General features: G+C 60.4%; 2 protein-coding genes across 5 annotated transcripts; both read left to right on the top strand.

Annotated features, from left to right (window-relative positions):
• The first annotated feature begins 4218 nt into the window (after positions 1 to 4218).
• On the top strand, positions 4219 to 7922 carry TMEM141 (transmembrane protein 141). 4 transcript variants are annotated; one of them, XR_014082968.1, is made up of 7 exons: positions 4219 to 4326; positions 4601 to 4667; positions 4846 to 4929; positions 5072 to 5179; positions 5580 to 5670; positions 6011 to 6049; positions 6370 to 7922. XR_014082968.1 is itself a non-coding variant. In XM_081593510.1 (5 exons), the coding sequence occupies exons 1-5, from the start codon at positions 4273 to 4275 to the stop codon at positions 5591 to 5593; spliced, it is 327 nt and encodes a 108-aa protein (XP_081449636.1). In that variant the 5' UTR covers positions 4219 to 4272; the 3' UTR covers positions 5594 to 6003. The 4 variants fall into 4 exon arrangements, 1 of the variants encoding a protein (XP_081449636.1); XR_014082966.1 differs by lacking the exons at positions 6011 to 6049; positions 6370 to 7922 and adding an exon at positions 5812 to 6003; XR_014082967.1 differs by lacking the exons at positions 6011 to 6049; positions 6370 to 7922 and adding an exon at positions 5812 to 6003 and having other exon boundaries at positions 5580 to 5716.
• Positions 7923 to 8800: 878 nt separating this feature from the next.
• Positions 8801 to 17175, top strand: CCDC183 (coiled-coil domain containing 183). The gene is made up of 14 exons (XM_081593509.1): positions 8801 to 8935; positions 9379 to 9500; positions 9896 to 9973; positions 10161 to 10328; positions 10629 to 10733; positions 12397 to 12519; positions 13991 to 14116; positions 14215 to 14269; positions 14792 to 14892; positions 15484 to 15644; positions 15851 to 16019; positions 16105 to 16215; positions 16284 to 16380; positions 16980 to 17175. Exons 1-14 carry the CDS (start codon positions 8866 to 8868, stop codon positions 17096 to 17098), a joined length of 1605 nt encoding a protein of 534 aa, XP_081449635.1. The 5' UTR covers positions 8801 to 8865; the 3' UTR covers positions 17099 to 17175.
• The last annotated feature ends 406 nt before the right edge of the window (positions 17176 to 17581 follow it).

Here is a 17581-nt window from a genome sequence, read left to right as displayed (position 1 = left end):
CCCTGAACGGTCACCGCCAGGGTGGGAGACCGAGAGGGCGCAACACCCTGGGAAATGGTCTGGAGATTCTTATGAAGGCAAACGTTCAAACACCATGCGGTTCGCCAATCACAAGCCCAGATACTTACCCAAGAGGAATGAGACACACTTCAGCCAAAACCTGCTGGTGGCTGGTCATGAGATCTTCTTGACAATCCCTAAAAAACGGAAACAACCGAACGCCAGGGGGCAGGACGAGCCACCCTCCAGGCATGAGACCTCTCCAGACACCCTGACTCGGGGACACTCGGGTAAACTCCAAACGCCTTACACTGAGTGACAGAAGCCAGTCAGGAGGGGCTACAGACTGTGGCTCCAGAGCACGGAAATCCTCAGAGACAGAAGGCATGGCTGGAGGACGGACGGGCCTGGCTGAGGACAGAGCGGCTTGCGGAGACTCTGGGGTGATGGACTGTGGTGCGTTTGTCTAAACTTACAGAACCAAAGAGGGTGAATTCCATAGCGTGTAAATTATACCTCAACTTTTAGAAAGTGTAAACTGGAGACTTCCCTGGAGGTCGAGTGGCTAAGACTCTGTGCTCCCAATGCAGGGGTCCAGGTTCGATTCCTGGTCAGGGAACTAGCTCCCACATGCCGCAACTAAAGGTCCGGTGCAGCCAAGTGAAGAAACTTTTAAGTGTGAACTAGAGTATATATTTATACTTACATAGTGTAGATAGGTAGACTGTATGAACTCTTCTCCCAAATGCCAGCTCTTGGGATGAGGGGCAGGGAGGCAATGTGTCCGCAGCACCCGAGTAAGATCTGAGTGGGGCAGGCAGAGGTCAGACCTCTAACCACAGAACTATGGGGTGAGAGCAAGCAGGGATCAAGTGACAGGTCACTGCAGACCCCCCAAGGACCCCCTTGAGCCTCAGAGGTGTGGGGCAGCTTCCAAGGCCACAGAGAACGCGCCCACCACCAGCACGCTCCCCACTGGGGTCTGGAGACCCTCCATCGTGACTTCTCGATGCCCGGGCACCTCCTGCCTCCCCAGTCCCCCTCATCTCCGAAGGCCACTCTCCACGCAGCGGCCTGAGCAAAGCTTGTAAAGCCTCGGTCTGGTGCGTCCCTGCGTGAGACGCTCCTGAGTCACTGAGTGCAAAGTCGCATCCAGCACAAACCCAAGCCGAGCGCAAACCAGCACCCAGCAGTCAGCCCAGCCCGCCCCCGCCCTGGCCGGGGCCTCATACCCTCCGGCCCAGCGGCTCTCTGGTCCTGTCCAGCCCCTCACCGGAGCCCCCGCTTCTCGGGTTATTTCGCACCCTCTGCCTGCTCAGCAGCCTTGCTCAAACCCAGCCCACCACCCGTCTGCTTCGCACCATCCCAGGTCTCTGCCGTTTATTTGCTCTCTGCTCTCCCACACACCCTGTGAACTCTGAGCCAACGGGAGCTGCTCCAGCCTGCAGGTCGCCTGTCGGCCTCTGCCTCCCAAGCCCAGAGCGCGGGGCCTGGCGGTGGAAGCTGCCCGCTGACACTGGCGAGTGAACGAGGGACAGGCCCAAGTCGCTGCGACCCGCAGGTCTTCCAACTGGAAACTTCACAGCAGGCATTTGTCTCCGGGCAGGGTCTGCGTGGCCACATCTGGCCTGAGGTGGCCCTAAGGGCCTGGCACACACTCTGCTGTGTGCAAAGGGGGTTTGTGGGGGCTCAGGACGAGGACGCGGGCATCGGCAGGAGAAGTGCCTTGGTGGGCGGTGGGCAGACTCGAGCTGGCAAGGCCCTGGACCCAAGAAGGTGCAGTCCCAGAAGTGGCCACAGGGCGGTAGCAAAGAGACGCCGCTCGCAGGGCTGGTGGAAGAGCTTAGATGGGGCCTGCCCATTCACTGGGGCTGGGGAGGGGTCCCCTGGGGAGGGGTCCCCCAGAAGGAAAGCTGCCTTACACGAGGTGAGGTCTGCTGAAGGGCAGGGCTTCCCAGGTGGCGCCAGCGGTAAAGAACACGCCTGCCAGTAAGGAGACGTAAGAGACGCGGATTTGATCCCTGCGTCTGGAAGATCCCCTGGAGGAAGGCATGGCAACCTACTCCAGTATTCTTGCCTGGGAATCCCCATGGACAGAGGAGCCTGGTGGGCTACAGTCCGCACGGTTGCACAGAGTTGGGCACAACTGAAGCGAGTTAGCACTCGTGCATTCCGCTGAACGGCTGCCAAGCTTCAAAACTGCTACCAATGAATAGATAAACAAACGTGGTCTATCCACACATCGGAAGACTGTCCCTGTAAGAACACGGTGAACCTTGAAGACACGGTGCTGAGTGAGAGGCCAGACCCCTAAGGCCACGCGGTGGCCATTCTATCTCAAAAATGCATTTTGTGGGACAGGGGCCTGGTGAGACTCCCTCAGCCCTGAGGTGTCTCTTATCTGATTAGGGGCTCGCTAACAGACATAAAACGCCTTGCTAAAAACTAGCAAGCGGGCTTCTGATGTCTATGTCAGAAGCTTTCCCTATCTCTATTACACTGTAATAAAACTTCGCTACACAAAAACCTCCGAGTAGTCAAGCCTTGTCTCTGGCCCTGGATCAAAATCCCCTCCTCTGGAGGTCGCAGATCCTGGTGTATCACACGGCTCGCAACTGCAACCTTTCACTGGCACCTCCATCCCAGCGCCAAAGCCTATCAGTGCAGCCTCCAAATGCAGCCCACAGCACCCCTGCCTGCTCCATCGCTGAAACACCCTGTAAACCTTAGCAGATGCTCTCCTGGAAGGCTGGCTCCCCACCAAGCAGGACTGGCCGGGTGTCCACCACGCTGACATCCTTGCCTGGGCCCTCTCAGCGCAATCAGAAGAACTGAAGCTCTCAACAGGCTTCAAGGCACAGTAGGCTGTGGCCAGAGACCCTAACTCACAGCCCAACGCTTGCCTGACCCTCAGATTCAGCCACGTGGGCCTCGTGAAGCTTATCAAATAGGCCGCAGCTCAGTCCCACGTGGCTGAGGGTCCTCTGCCTGACCCTCTCCATCCCCGTCCCCACAGTTTCCCTGCCTCCCCTCAAGTCTGCTTACTTGTCTGCTCTATGAGGGGTAGGGGCTCTGACTCCTCCGTGGGACCCCCGGCTCCTAGCACAGAACTAACACCAAGTGTGGGCTCACATTCACTAACACCAAGTATGGACTTAAAACTCAACATTCAGAAAACTAAGATCAGGTCATCTGGCCCCATCACTTCATGGCAAGTAGATGGGGAAACAGTGGAAACAGTGACAGACTTTATTTTGGGGGGGGCTCCAAAATCACTGCAGATGGTGACTGCAGCCATGAAATTAAAAGACACTTACTCCTTGACAGGAAAGCTATGACCAACGTAGACAGCATATTGAAAAGCAGAGACATTACTTGGCCAACAAAGGTCCATCTAGTCAAGGCTATGGTTTTTCCAGTAGTCATGTATGGCTATGAGAGTTGGACTATAAAGAAAGCTGAGCGCCGAAGAATTGATGCTTTTGAACTGTGGTGTTGCAGAAGCCTCTTGAGAGTCCCTTGGACTGCAAGGAGATCCAATCATTCCATCCTAAAGGAGATCAGTCCTGAATATTCATTGGAAGGACTGATGCTGAAGCTGGAGCTCCAATACGCTGGCCACCTGATGTGAAGAACTGACTCATTGGAAAAGACCCTGATGCTGGGAAAGATTGAAGGTGGGAGGAGAAGGGGACGACGGAGGATGAGATGGTTGGATGGCATCACCGACTCGATGGACATGAGTTTGAGCAAGCTTCTGGAGTTGGTGATGGACAGGGAGGCCTGGCGTGCTGCAGTCCACGGGGTCTGCACTGAACTTATGGGCTCACAGTATTTGGGGAGTTAACTCACTAAACCATCTTTAGATATGCCACCCCATATTCCGTGGTCGTCTTCAGTACAGGTAATCCTTTAAGAAAGCCCACCCCAACAAATTACTAACAGGAATCAGGTCTCTGAGAGCTTGGAGATAACGCAGGCGGTCCAGGCCAGGCTCGCGGCGAGGAGCGCGCGGCCCCGCCTGCGTCCGCCCGCATGTCAGAGCCAGGCGCCCGGAGCGCGCGCAGACCCGCCCCCTCCGCGCCGGCCCCGCCCCCCGCTGCGGCCGGAGCAGGTCCCGCCCCTCTCCATCCGGTCCCGCCCCCTCCGCGCCGGCCCTCCCCCCTCGGGCCGGCCCGCACAGGCCCGCACAGGCTCCGCCCCTCCCCATCCGGCCCCGCCCCCGCCGGCCCGGTGTAGGTCAGCCCGCCGGCTCCCCGCGCCGCGCCAGCCATGGTGAACCTGGGCCTGTCCCGGGTGGACGACGCCGTGGCCAGCAAGCACCCGGTGAGAAGGCCGGCCTGGACGCGGGCCCCGACCAGGGCGGGGCGGGGGCCTTGGTGGGAGTACCCTCATCAGGGAAGCGAAGAGGGACTGAGGTGTGGGACCCTCTTGCGGTGACGGTGGAGGCCTCCTGCCTGGGTGGGCACGGGGGCAGGTGGGGTGTGTCCGGGCCCCCAGGGCCTCACGATGAGTGGTCCCCTCCCCCGGGGCCGGGGTGCGCCCTAGGGAGGGACAGGAGGGGCGGGGAACTGAGCCTTCAACCCCTTCCCCATCCCAGGGACTAGGCGAGTACGCCGCGTGCCAGTCAAACGCTTTCGTGAAGGGCGTTTGCACCTTTGTCACAGGTAGGCTGGGTCCGGAGTGTGAGGAGGTCACACCTTGACTCCCCAGCAAGTGGCGCCAGGTCACCAGCCTGCAGTGCTGGGAGCCTGGTAGGTCCTGCGGGCACGCGGGCTCTGCCGCGGTGGTCCCCTGGCCAGCCCCAAGGACAAGCTGGCTGATGGGGACCGTGGCTCTTGGCAGGCACCGGCGCGACCTTTGGCCTGCAGATGCTGGTCCAGAGGAGGCTTCCGTACCCCTTTCAGTGGAAGGTGCTCGTGGCTGTGGGTGGGTACTCCAGCCTGGGACCCCTGAAATACACCCTAGTTGCCGCTGGCTCTTCAGCAGAAGTGGGTTCCCACTAAGGGTGGGTGGGTGGCTGTGGTTCTGGGCATGCCCATCCCACTGACCCCTGCCCCCTGCTCCCCAGTCGCAGGCTCAGTGGCCAGCTACTGGGTGACCCGAGTGGAGTCGCAGAAATGCAGCAACCTCTGGCTCTTCCTGGAGACAGGGCAGCTCCCCAAAGACATGGGCACAGGTAAGAGTCCCCAGGGCAGCAGGACGCAGAACCGAGGCTCCACTGCCCAGAGTTGGAGGCAGCAAGCCCGGGCCCAAGGTGTAGGCTGCACAGGCCTGTTCTCTTGACATGCACACCAGGGGCGGGAGCGGGAGAGAGAGGGCCCGTGTGCAGGAGGAAGACGCAGGACGGGGTGGGTGGCCCTGGGGGAGTGAGTGCAGAGGGAGGAGGGCAGACACCCCAAGAAGAGCGGCTGGATTGAAAGGCCCTGCATCGGACACCAGGCTGGCTGATCTCGGGTCTGGCCTCCACTGCCTGCACCCCTCCTGTTCCAAGTCTCAGTTTTGCCTCCAGGAAACGGGCAGAGGGACTGGGAAAAGCTTTGCGTTGTGGTTCTAGCTGTCTTCTCTGCCTCCTACAGATCAGCGCACCTAGGAGAGCTCCAGCCGCGGCACAGAAGACCTGGGGCCAGACAGTTCTAGAACACAGCCCTCAGCACCTCTGCACCCCAGGTTGGCCCTCCCCACACCCGTGGCCCCCACACACAGGCATGACCAGGTCTGTTGAACCTGTGCAGACTGTTCCTGTCCAGCCTGGCCGCCCGGGAGCTCCAGCCAGGAGACTCCATTCCTGGGGTGGCTGTCCTCCTGCAGGTGGACACAGCGCCGGAGAGGACCAGCAGGCCTCATGCATGTTTGAGGGCGGCAGCCCTGGAGCAGGGAGGGGGCTTCTGCACTCTGCTGCCAGCACTCCTGTTCTGGCCCCTGCATCCCGCACCCACCCCAGTCAGAGACGACAGTTCCGCTGGGGGCTGGGGAACTAATAAACACCTTGTCCGGTTTCCCACCTAAGTTCTAAAGCAGTCAGGAAACAAGTCGGAGCAGTAAGCAGGTGAGAGAAACGTCTCCTTGGAACCACACCGCTGACGGGAGGAGGCACCGGGGCAGTTCTGAATCTGAACCCTAGAATTAGACATCTGGCAGGCCCCCATGAGCTCTCCACACGGGGTGGAGGCGGGGGAGGCGCAGAGCAGATGTGTGCAGCCAAACAGCACCTGGCTCTCGGGAGAGGAGGGCCGGAAGTGGCCACGCCCACCTGCCTACCATTCCAACCCACCTGTCAGATTATGTCCCTTCTCTCTGGGGGAGGAGGAAGTGAGGGGGGCAGGGGACCAGAGCCAGCTGACTGGAGCTCTGTCCACACGGAGGAAGGCTCCTGAGTGGGCAGGCCTGTCCACCTCAGCCACGGCCCACAGAGGGAGAGGGAGCGGAAGAGAGGACCCGAAACCTGGGCGAGCCGTTGTCCTTTCCAGCAGACTCCTCGGGAACACTGAAGGTGCACCTCCCAGGGCCTCGCTGCCCTAGGCCCAGCCCCGCCCTGCTGGCCTGGCCCATCACTCAAAAGAACATCTATTGCACACTTATGTGCACCAAGGAATCTGTGTGGAGGAAGGCAAAATGGTAACCATGGCATAAGTCAGCTAGAGTTTGCGTTTTCTTTCATGTAGAAGTCCAAGTGGGTGGCCTGGGGCCAACAGGGAGTCAGGAACCCAGGCTCCTTTTACTGCTCTATGCTGTAAGGGCCCCCATTCCAAATCTACCTCATGGTGCCAGGCTGCTGTGCCAGCTCCAGCCATCAGGTCTTCATCCCTGTGAAGAGGAAGGAGAAAGGGAGAGGAGGAGAGCGATTCACTCACCACTCCTGCGTTCACTCCGTTGGCTAGAACTAAGTCAGGGGGGACACTCAGTGCAAAGGCACCTAGGAGGGCAGCCTTGCTCCAGGCAGCCATGTGTCCCCCCAAAACTCAGGTTCTCTATCTGAGGAGAGGAGAACCAGTATTGGGAACAGGCTCTGCATTGCACCTGGGAAAACGGGCAGCGAAGGAGTAGACCGTCCCCGCGGCAGGGCCTTCCTGAGGGTAAGACCTGCGCTCTGAGGGAGGGCAGAGCGTTCAGATGGGGCTGAAAACCGAGAGTGAGTGGAAGGAAAGGGGTCTGTGTGAGGCCGCAGAACAAGATGCGCGCTGTAACGTCGCGTGGGGGAGGCCATGGCCATGGCTGAGCGGTCTCCCCCAAGTTCACGTGTGCAGCCCTAACCCCCAGGACCTCAGGATGTGGCTGCATCTAGAGACCGGGACTTTGGTGGGGTTGTTGTTGTTCCGTCGCTCAGTCGTGTCCGAATCTTTGCAACCCCATGGACGGCAGCACGCCAGGCCTCCCTGTCCTTCATCTCCGAGTTTGCTCAAACTCAGGTTCAATGAGTCGGTGATGCCATCCACCCATCTCATCCTCTGTCACCCCTTTCTCCTCCTGCCTTCAATCTTTCCCAGCATCAGGGTCTTTTCCAAAGAGTCGGTTCTTCGCATAAGGTGGCCTAAGTATTGGAGTTTCAGCTTCACCATCAGTCCTTCCAATGAACATTCAGGACTGATTTCTTTTAGGATCGACTGGTTTGATCTCCTTGCTGTCCAAGGGACTCTCAAGAGTTTTCTCCAACACCACAGTTCGAAAACTTTCTTTGGCGCTCAGTCTTCTTTAAAGGGGTAACTAGATTAAACGGGAACAGGCCCTCATCCTGTCAGACTGGTGTGCTTATCAGAGCAGATTAGGACCCAGAGAGTCCAGGGTAAGGACCCCATGAGGACACAGCAGGCAGGCGGCATCTACCAGCCTGGGGGAGAGGCCTCAGGAGAAGCCAGCCCTAGGACACCTGATTTCAGACTGCCAGCCTCCACATTGCACAACAATAAATTTCTGTTGTTTTAGCTGCCGGGTCTGTGGTGCTTTGTTTGGCAGCCCTAGCAAACTCATGCAGGTTGGGAAAAGTACCCCAGCTGGTGCGCACCCCCTGGAACCCCAGGCTTGAGCCGCGTGGCTGTAAGGCAGGCTTGGGCTGGGGGTACAGAGAGAGGGGACTGGCCCCTCTTGTAGTAAGCTGAAGTTGTTGAAAATCACTCAGCTGTGTCCAACTCTTTGTGAGCCCATGGACTGTAGCCCTCCAGGCTCCTCTGTCCATGGGGATTCTCCAGGCAAGAATACTGGGGTGGGTTGTCATGCCCTCCTCCAGGGGATCATCCCGACCCAGGGATCGAACCCAAGTCTCCCGCATTGCAGGCGGATTCTTTACCATCTGAGCCACCCGGGAGGCCAAATTTATTTCTGGAGTAAGTGACACCTAAAGCCAGATCCAGGACTTCGCCAGGGAAGTGGGGGTCAAGCAGGAAAGGTCATTGAGAGATGTGGGGTAGTGAGGGCTGATGTTGGGGGCCTCACAAGCCGGGTCCCCAGGGTGTGGTTTGAACTTGGGGTGGGGTGAGAGAATGGAGACCCTTTAGGCAGTGAGAGGTTGGTGGTTTTTTGAGGCTCCGTGGAGGACCGTTGGGGTGCGGGGCCAGTGGCGGGGTGCAGTGTGAAACCACCACAAGTGACCCTGCGGAAGACAGCGACCTTAACCAGGGCAGCACCGCCGAGCAGAGAGCAGCACGGAAACTCGTGTCTGGGGGAACAACCCTGAGGCTGGCTGGGGGCAGAGGGTGGGGTCACCAGGGAGACCTGGGAATTCCCAGGTTCCCTGGGCATTAAGAACCTTGGTCCCCATCACAATGGGCCGGGATTCCAGGGACAATCTGAACCGTGGTTCTGCAGAGCAGGCTCAGCACAGAGAGGGTGGGAAGCGCGGAGGGGCCCTGGAGGACCCCTAGGGCCGCCATGAAGATCCACAATGAGGCAGAGATGGAGGAGCAGATCCAGGAGCTGAAGACCATCACTCGGCTCCAGGGTGCGCCTGCCGCCGGGTGACCAGGACTGTCGGTCCTAACGCAGAGACGGCTCAGGGCAAACTGGCTCCGGGCCAGGCCACTGCTCACCCCCAGACAGAGCTGGGAGAATGGATGAAAAGGGTCTGCCATGGGGAGGGGCGGGAGAAGCTGGGGGCTTCAAAGAGATTTGTGAGTATAGTGGGCCCAAAGCCAGAGGGGAGTGATAACAGGCCTGCCCACCCCTGGCTTCCACCCGCCCTCCCCTCCCTACCACTCAGCAACACTGTCCCCTGAACGCTGTCTGGATGAGCGCCGCTGAGCAGTGGAGCGGGCCCCCATGAAGGCTGGGAGGAAGGCGCATGGGCTTGGAGGCAGCGAACTCATGCCTGCACTCCGGACCACCCGGGAATCCAGCCCAGCCCTCGGCCCACATCCCGCTGCCCTGCCCCTGCCCCGCCCACAGAGCAATGTCGGGCGCTGCAGATCCAGTCGGTGAAGGAGAAGACAGCCAAGAACAAGGCCACGCTGGCTCTCCTGCGCAGCAACATCCGCCGCAGGTCCCAAGAGTGGGCTCTGGCCAAGAAGGTGGACTCGGGGCCCCTCCTGCTGCCCGCTGGCTGGGGGCGGGGGGCGCGCGCTGAAACAGCCCCTCCCCCCAATACAGGTGGACAGCCGGCCCCTGCTTTCCCCACGCTGACCTCACCACCCACCTCAGGGGGTGGGGCCGGGACCCAACTCGGGGCCCTTTCTGGGGCTACCGCCTGTGGCAGCCACCGAGGGGACACGGGACCCCTCCTCTCTGGACCCCATCACGTTCGAGCAGGGATGACCCGATGGGACTTGCAGCGCTCTGCCCCTTGTGGCCCCAGGAGCTGGGGTCTTGCTGCGCAGAAGGGGCCCGGGGAGAGGGCCTGGAGGGGCTGGTGGCTGGGTAAACGCAGAGGGGACGGGCCCCCAGCTCAGCCGCCGCCGCTCCACAGTACGACCAGTGGACCATCTCCAGGGCTTGCGGGAAGGACGTGCCCCTCAGGCTGGCGCACAGCCGCTGCACCATGGAGGTAGGCGGGGGACGTCCCCTCCGCCCCGCCCGGCCGGGGCACCCCCAACTACGCTGCGAGGTGGAGCCGGTGGGGAGCAGAGCGAGCGCCCAGCCCCAGGGTCCCTGAGGGGCTGCCGCGGGCCCCTCCCGACGGGCTCCGTGGCCCCCCGCGCACCCACTCGCGGGTCGTGCCCTCCCCGACGCAGGTGGCGCGGGAGAAGCTGCGCAAGTACGTTTTCGACCGCGTGAATGTGCACAACGTGCTGATCCACTTGGTGCGGCGGCGCGGGCAGAAGCTGGAGAGCATGCAGCTGGAGCTGGCCGGCCTGAAGAGCCAGTCCGATGCCACCAAGGAGGAGCTGCACCTGCGGCAGGTGCGGCGACGGGCGGGGTCTCCGGGCTGCGGGGCGGGGCTCAGGTGAGGCCGAGGGGCGGGGCAGCTCGGGGGCGAGGCCTCGGGGCCGGGCCTCGAGACGCGGGGGCGGGGCCTCCGGGCGGGGCCCCGGAGAGGCAGGGCTCCGGTGCGGTCGCTGGGCGGGGGCGAGTGGGGGCGGGGCCAGCTGAGACTCCTCCCCCTTGGAAGAGAGACCAGCCCCGCCCTCGTGAGCCTCTGGGCCTCCAGGTGGCCGGTCCCCAAGGCACTCTCTCAATGTGCCCTCCACCCCCCACCACAGGTCATCCGTCAGTTGGAGAACAACATAGAAAAGACGATGATCAAGATCACCACAAGCCAAAATATCCACTTCCTGTACATGGACCTGCTGGACCACCTGAAAAAGGTGAGGTCCCCCCTCACCCCGCATCCAGACACCTGCTACCGCATCCTGGTTCCAGGGAGCCTAACCGGGTTTGAAGGGCGGGAATCTCAGGCCCCAGGCTGTGTGCAGGACTGGAATCTTGGTGGGGGCGGGGTCCTCCAGGGCAAGGCACCGCACCCCCCCAGCCTTACACCTCTCCTCCATGCTGAGTGACCCCTAGAAAGAGTGAGCCCTGCTTTGGGCGTCAGCTGAGCAGTGGCACCTTGTAGGTGGGAAATAATTTGTTATTTTCTACTCCAAAAACGCGTGTCATGTGCTATGTCAGAATTTTTACTTTGCCCCATCATTTTTCATTGCCCAGTTTCTGGGGGCAAGAGACGGATCCAGCACCCTTAGGAAGTCCCCTAACATCATCCAGGGCTAGCCGCCTCTGCGCAGGCCAGTAGCCTGGGCTTGCTGCCCACTTCTTCCAAGCCAGCCCCCAGGCTCCCTGCCGAGGAGACAGGGGGAAGCCCCAGGGGCTTTGAGCCCTCTGAGAGGCAACACCCCTTCACAGGAGGCCCCCTAAGGCCCCCATAGAGCAGAGCGCAGGCACCTGCCACAGGCCAGATGGCCGGAAAATGGGAGGAGGATAGGACCCCTCTGTCATCTGGATGCATTCTATCCTCCCAATGGTCCCTTCTTGCCTTTTTAGAACATATGCATTAAAAACAATAACTCCTGTGGTCACCTGCAGTTTTTGTTGGTTGCATGGCACAGCATGTGCGATCTTAGTTCCTTGACTAGGGATCAAACACATGCCTCCTCCAGTGGAAGCCTGGAGTCTCAACCACTGGACTACCAGGGTAGTTCCCATGTCCATTAAAAAAAAAAAAGAACTTTCTGGGAGTCCAGTGGTTAAGACTCTGCACTCCCAATGCAGGGGCACCTGTTCGATCCCTGGTCAGGGAACTAAGATCCCACATGCCACATGGCACAGCCAAAAAAAAAAAAAAGTGAACATTAAAAATAAATTTTTAATTCTTATTTTTATTCTTTAAAAATAAATTTTTAAAAACAGTGGAGAGTCTACATAGTAGGTATCAACAACCAAATACTAAAAGCTAAGATGTCTTGGACATTTGTAAACCTGACCCTGTGTTAAATAACACATCATTCTACCGTCTCAATCCATCCTGACAGCAACCCCTTGAAAGAGCAATTATTACCTTGTTAGACACGGGGAAGCTCAGGTTAAGTGGCTTTCCTATGGTCCCGCGTTAGCCGGTCAGGTTAGCCTTGGCCCTGAGTCCTGAGTCTGACTCCACACCCCCTACTTCACTTCAGAGAGCACTCAGCCTCCCAGGGCTCCAGGGCCACCTCTCAGGTGGCCGGACTCCCCATCACAACTTCTTAGGAAGTGTCTCTGGGTTCTGGCCCTGGGAAGAGAGAAAGTCCACCAGCAGGAGGCTGTTTCCCCTCTCAAACCTTCCTTCAATCTGCTTTGGGCCCGGCTGAGGCCAAAGGCCAGGCCCTACTTGTCCCCTGGGCTCACACAGTCTGGGGTGAGGAGTGGAGAGCAGGCACAGTCCACTCTGGGGGACAGAGGAGAATGAGAGAGGGGCCGGGGAGCCAACCCGGGACGGGCCCGTGGCTCCTGGAGCGTCAGGCGCTGTGCCCACCTGCCCTTGCCCTTGTGCTGCAGAAGCTGGCAGGATACCCCACAGAGCTGGACAAGCTGCAGAATCTCGTGGCCGACTACTGCTCGGAGCTGTCGGACATGACAGTCATGTCCCAGGATGCCATGATGATTACGGATGAAGTCAAGGTGAGCTCCCAGGCTGGGGCCCTGCAGGGCTATCTGGCAAGCCTGTCTGGCCCAGGGCCCACCTGGACACCCCTGCCCATACCCTGCCATCACTGGAGGAGTCCAGTGGCTGCCCTGCCAGCCTGCTTTCCTCGTCCCCCATGAGTCTGGGCAGAGGAGGTCCCACCAGACACAGCATCCAGGAAGTAGACGGAGGAGGCAGAGATTTGGCCTGGCCAGGGCAGGTGTCACCCCTTCACCCAGTCTCTAGTGAGGCCCCTGAAAGGCCAGTATACCCCTCTTCATGAAGCAGGGCCGCCCTGGGGTGTAGACCTGATCAGGGGGGCAGTGCACAAGTGGGTTCTGGGGGTAGAGACTGGACAACAGGGTCTTGGGGTATAACAGGGCCAAAAGGAGCCATGGGGGCTGGAGCCTGTGGGGGCAGCAGGTGGCCCCCGGGGAACCTGGAGCCCTGCGAGGAGATGGAGGGGACAAAGGATCAGATTCAAGTTTCCCAAACGGGTGCGCTCTGACTGCAGAGATTGGAGAGGACCAGGACCAAGATTCTAGTCACGTGGGCCAGACTCCACGTGATGGAGATGAACTCAAGGCCTTTAAGAAGTCGCCCTGATGAAGGGTAGGGCGAGTTAGCTGTGTGAGTCAAGGGAGAGCGCAGTGTCCAGGACGTGTGAGCAGATGTGGACGGAAGGACAGTAGATTTAGCCACCAAAGCCGGACATGCTGGGAGAGAGGCAGTTTGGGGAAAGATGATGAGCTTTTGTTTAGACACGTGAAATCCACTTTAGTGGGTTCTAAGGGGAGCTGGCAAGGCCTACAAGATGGTGGAGTAGAAGGACATGCACCAAAGGTCCATCTAGTCAAAGCAATGGCTTTTCCAGTAGTCATGTATGGATGTGAGTGTTGGACCATAAAGAAAGCTGAGCGCCGAAGAATTGATGCTTTTGAACTGTAGTGTTGGAGAAGACTCTTGAGAGTCCCTTGGACTGCAAGGAGATCAAACTAGTCCATCCTAATGGAAGTCAGTCCTGAATATTCAGTGGAAGGACTGATGCTGAAGCTGAAGCTCCAATACTTTGGCCACCGGATGTGAAGAACTGACTCATTGGGAAAGACCCTGATGCTGGGAAAGATTGAAGGTGGGAGGAGAAAGGGATGACAGAGGATGAGATGATTGGATGGCATCACCAACTTGATGGACATGAATCTGAGCAAGCTCCAGAAGTTGATGATGGACAGGGAAGCCTGGCATCCTGCAGTTCATGGGGTCGCAGAGAGTCAGACACAACTGAGGACTGAACTGATCTGAAGGGGAGGTGGCAGAATGACCCCAGGCAGAGAAATGTAATGCAAGGGAGGGCTCAGAGGCCAGGAGAGGGGACACAGGTGCAGCATCCCAGATGAGGAAGACACTGGCTTAGCAGCCCACACGGCCTTAGTGGGACAGACCCCCACCCCTTCCCCATGTCCCCAGATGAACATGAGGCAAGGGGAGACCACCTTCATCGCAGAGCGCCGGGCACGAGAGAACCGGCTGAACCAGCAGAAGAAGCTGATCGACAAGATCCACACCAAGGAGACCAGCGAGAAGTACCGCCGGGTGAGGCAGCCCGCCCGGGCACTGCCCTCCAGGACCCCCAGCGCCCCTCGGCCCCACAGAGGACACCCCTCACCACGCCTCCTCCTCCCTCTCTCCAGGGCCGGCGGGACCTGGACTTCCCTTCCAACCTGATGGGTCCGGAAACTCTGAAAGGTAAGTGCTCAGCTCCCACCACCCCAGCCAAGGTCCAGAGAGGTCGGTCACGAGGCTGGGTGTCACCTGCAGTGGGCAGGGTGAGGGAGACCGATGAACCCCTGACCCCTCCCTGGCGGGACCTGCACAGGTGCGCACCAGTGGCCACAGCACTCACTTCAGGGTGCTGCGACTGGGCTCTGGGCTCTCGGCCAGGGGTGGCTAACCCCCACCCCCGTACCCTGCCGGAGCCCCTGAGCCCCTGAGAAGCTCACTGAGCCCCCCGGAGCCCCTGAGCCCCTCTGAGAAGCTCCACTAAGCCCCGCTGCACCAGCCGCTTCTGGTCCTCCTCTGGATGGAGCTGCCTCGGGGCACCCCTCAAGGGCTGGCCGAGGAGGGAGCCAGTTAAGATAGAGGCAACTCTGAAGGGCACCCAGCTCTTGGGTGGCCTCCCCTGAGGACGTGGAGGAGGATCTGACGGCCCCCACAGAGCTCCCACATCCTCCCTGCCCACTGGCCACCCTTCCCCTCTGCTGCGCCCAGTGAGGAGGAGAGAGACCTCCAAGGCTGACGTCGAATACCAGACGAACGTGACTGCTCTGGTGGAGAAGGTCAAGACTGCCGTGCACTGCTCCCACCTCTGGGTACTACTCCCTGACTCCTGGGTGTGGGCAGAGGGGCAGGGAGAGGCCCAGCTGAGCCCAGCCAGGCTCTGCAGACACCTTTGCGTGAACAGACACCCAAAGCAGCGAGCCGCAGATCAGAGGGGAGGGCCTCCCGGGATGCAGCCGGCAAATGCGAGCCGTGGTCCAGGGTAGCACCGAGTCTGCGGGAATCTGAGGATCAAACCCCCGAGGGGGTGGTCTCCACCTCCGACTCCTTCTCCTTCCCAAATTAACAGCAGCTGCCTCTCCGCCTAACCCTCCTTTTACTTTAATCCGCTTTGGGATTATTATTAGTAAACCTTGAGCTCCCGTCCATGGTCCTGACATAAGCTTGTCCACCCTTGGACAAGCGACTCAGAGCCACTCGGTCTCTTGGCGGTGGTCTTTTTGGCTCTTCGCTGGGGTCGTCTGCCCGCTCTGCCTGTCGTGAGGGTGGCGTGCAAGAACACACACAGAGGGCCTCACAGGCCCTCAACACACAGCCATGGTTGATGTTACTGACCACTGGGAGCCAGGAGAACCAGCTGCCTCCTGGCTCACAGCTGCTGCTCACCCCACTGGCCCTGCCAGGACATTGCCGGCCGGTTCCTGGCGCAGAATAGCACGGAGGAGAACCTGGAGCTGCAGATGGAGGACTGTGAGGAGAGGCAGGCACAGCTGGAGGCCTTGGTGAAGAAGCTGGAGATAGAGGAGGCCATGCTCAAGTTCCGCCAGACGCCCAGCTCCATCAGGTACCCGGGGGGGCCCGCCTCTCTCCTCACTGACAGTCTGGTGGCTGGCGCCAGGCTTGGAGCTGAGCAGACCCACTGCCTCGGGGCCTGGCAGGGGCGCCCCCGGCTCCCACGTCTTGGCTCTTGAGCCTGAAGTAGCACAGAACTCGCTCAGGACCCCGCCGCCACGCCCTCGGTCTGCCACCTCCCATCCTCATCCCCAACAGCTTTAAGTCTGTTGAGAAGAAAATGAAGAATATGCTGAAGGAGGAGGAAGACCGGCGGCAGCTGGCCCACAGCAACATGACCAAGAGTCAGAAGCTGCTGCTGACCATCCAGACCGGCATCGACAACCTCTACATCCGCCTGATCGGCATCCCCCTGCCCACAGGCCAGGTACCAGCGGAGCCGGGAGGAGCCCCCAGCACAGAGGGTCCCTGGGAGGGGCCAGAACGAGACACCTGGCTCCTCCCCGCTACAGAAAGAAGCAGCGCCCTCCAACACCCTGGACATGTACAGCAAGCTGGCATACTGCGAGCGGAGGCTGCTGTACCTGGCTGACCGAGTGCAGATGCTGGCCAGGACGGAGGAGGTAGCCCTGGGCCGGGGGTGCCTGCACGCCCCACCTGCCCTGGGGCTCACCGGGCCCATGCCCTGCAGGTCAACAGCAAGGTGAGGGATGCGCTGGAGTCCTCCACCCTGAAGGAGAAGCAGAACATCAGGATCAGCTCTGAGGAGATGGAGGAGGACGTCATAGGTACAGGCGGCCCGGCAGCTGGGGGGAGGCGGGGCAGGCGGCCGGCCTGAGCTGTGCAGAGGCAGGGGCTAGGGGTGGCGCTTGCTGTATCTGACCAGGGTGGCCTGGAGGGACAGTGGGGGCTAAAGCAATGGGGAGGCTGTGTCAGCTGTACCCACGGGATTTTAACGGATGGAGGTGATGGGAAGGCACCAGTGCCAGTAGGCAGGCAGGGCGAGGCCTAGGCCAGGAACCCTATGGGGGTCTGTGTGGGAAGGGCAGGGCAGGGCACACAGCTTAAGACCCCCCATTCTAATAATTCTGACAGCCTCGGGGCTGTCCCCCTCTTGTCTGGCACCTGGCCCTGAGGGATTCAGGCTTGGCATTATAGAGTAGATATTAGCGGTCGAGTGTGGGCTTTGGAAGGACCGGGTGAACCCTGGGCTGTCTCTCTCCCGGGGTGTGCGAGACCCCAAACGCCAGACAGAGAGTAAGAAATACACGTCGTTGGTACAATGGGCCCTGCCGTGAAAGGACGCCAGAGGACAGCCCAGGATCTGGGGACGCAGGCGGGGCAGAGGGACTGCGGGTGCGGCTGCCCTCCCCGTCCTCCCTTGCAGAGACCTTCCAGTTCGCCGACGTGGACCACAGTTACGTGCCCTCGCGGGCCGAGATCAAGAGGCAGGGTCAGTGGCTGATCGAGGGGAAGCTCAAGGTGGCCAAGAAGAAGAAGAAGTGACCGGAGGAGGAGGCCGCCCTGCCCCACACCCCGCCCCCACGCTTGCATTGGTTACACAAATAAACATTTTTCCAGGACTTGGGGGCGCCGAGGGACGCGGATGGGGGGCGTTGGGAAGTCTGCAGGCAACTGGGATGCTCGGTGTGGATCTGGGCCCTGGGGTTCAGGGGCGAGGGTGAGTAAGGGGTTCCAGGCGAGGGCGCGGACTGGGATCCAGACTGAGCTGAAATCCGGGGGACAACTCGTAACTCGGGACTCCAGAGTCCAAGGCCCTTCGCCTGCACCGCACCGCACCGCCCTCCCGTGACCCTCGCGGCGCCAGTACCCGCACGCCCCGCGGCCGCAGCGCTCTGCGCAGGCGCACCTCGCGCACCGCCCTCCCATGACCCTCGCGGCGACCCGTATCCGCACGCCTCGCGCCCGCAGCGCTCTGCGCACGCGCGCCGCTCTCGCGCCGAACTCCCGTGGCCCTCGCGGCGCCCC

Source organism: Giraffa tippelskirchi, chromosome 4, assembly GCF_054371585.1.
Source record: "Giraffa tippelskirchi isolate mGirTip1 chromosome 4, T2T-mGirTip1v1.2.pri, whole genome shotgun sequence".
In the NCBI taxonomy this organism is placed as follows: Eukaryota; Metazoa; Chordata; class Mammalia; order Artiodactyla; family Giraffidae; genus Giraffa; species Giraffa tippelskirchi.
This window is presented reverse-complemented; position numbering and strand designations above follow the sequence as displayed.

Excerpts from the sequence above, each read along its gene's own strand:
- TMEM141 (XM_081593510.1), top strand. The coding sequence starts at position 4,273 with ATGGTGAACCTGGGCCTGTCCCGGGTGGACGACGCCGTGGCCAGCAAG. Across the intron at positions 4,668-4,845 it reads CGTTTGCACCTTTGTCACAG|GCACCGGCGCGACCTTTGGC; the intron begins GTAGGCTGGGTC and ends GGCTCTTGGCAG. Across the intron at positions 4,930-5,071 it reads GAAGGTGCTCGTGGCTGTGG|TCGCAGGCTCAGTGGCCAGC; the intron begins GTGGGTACTCCA and ends CCTGCTCCCCAG.
- CCDC183 (XM_081593509.1), top strand. The coding sequence starts at position 8,866 with ATGAAGATCCACAATGAGGCAGAGATGGAGGAGCAGATCCAGGAGCTG. Across the intron at positions 12,520-13,990 it reads TGATTACGGATGAAGTCAAG|ATGAACATGAGGCAAGGGGA; the intron begins GTGAGCTCCCAG and ends CCATGTCCCCAG. Across the intron at positions 16,381-16,979 it reads GATGGAGGAGGACGTCATAG|AGACCTTCCAGTTCGCCGAC; the intron begins GTACAGGCGGCC and ends CCTCCCTTGCAG.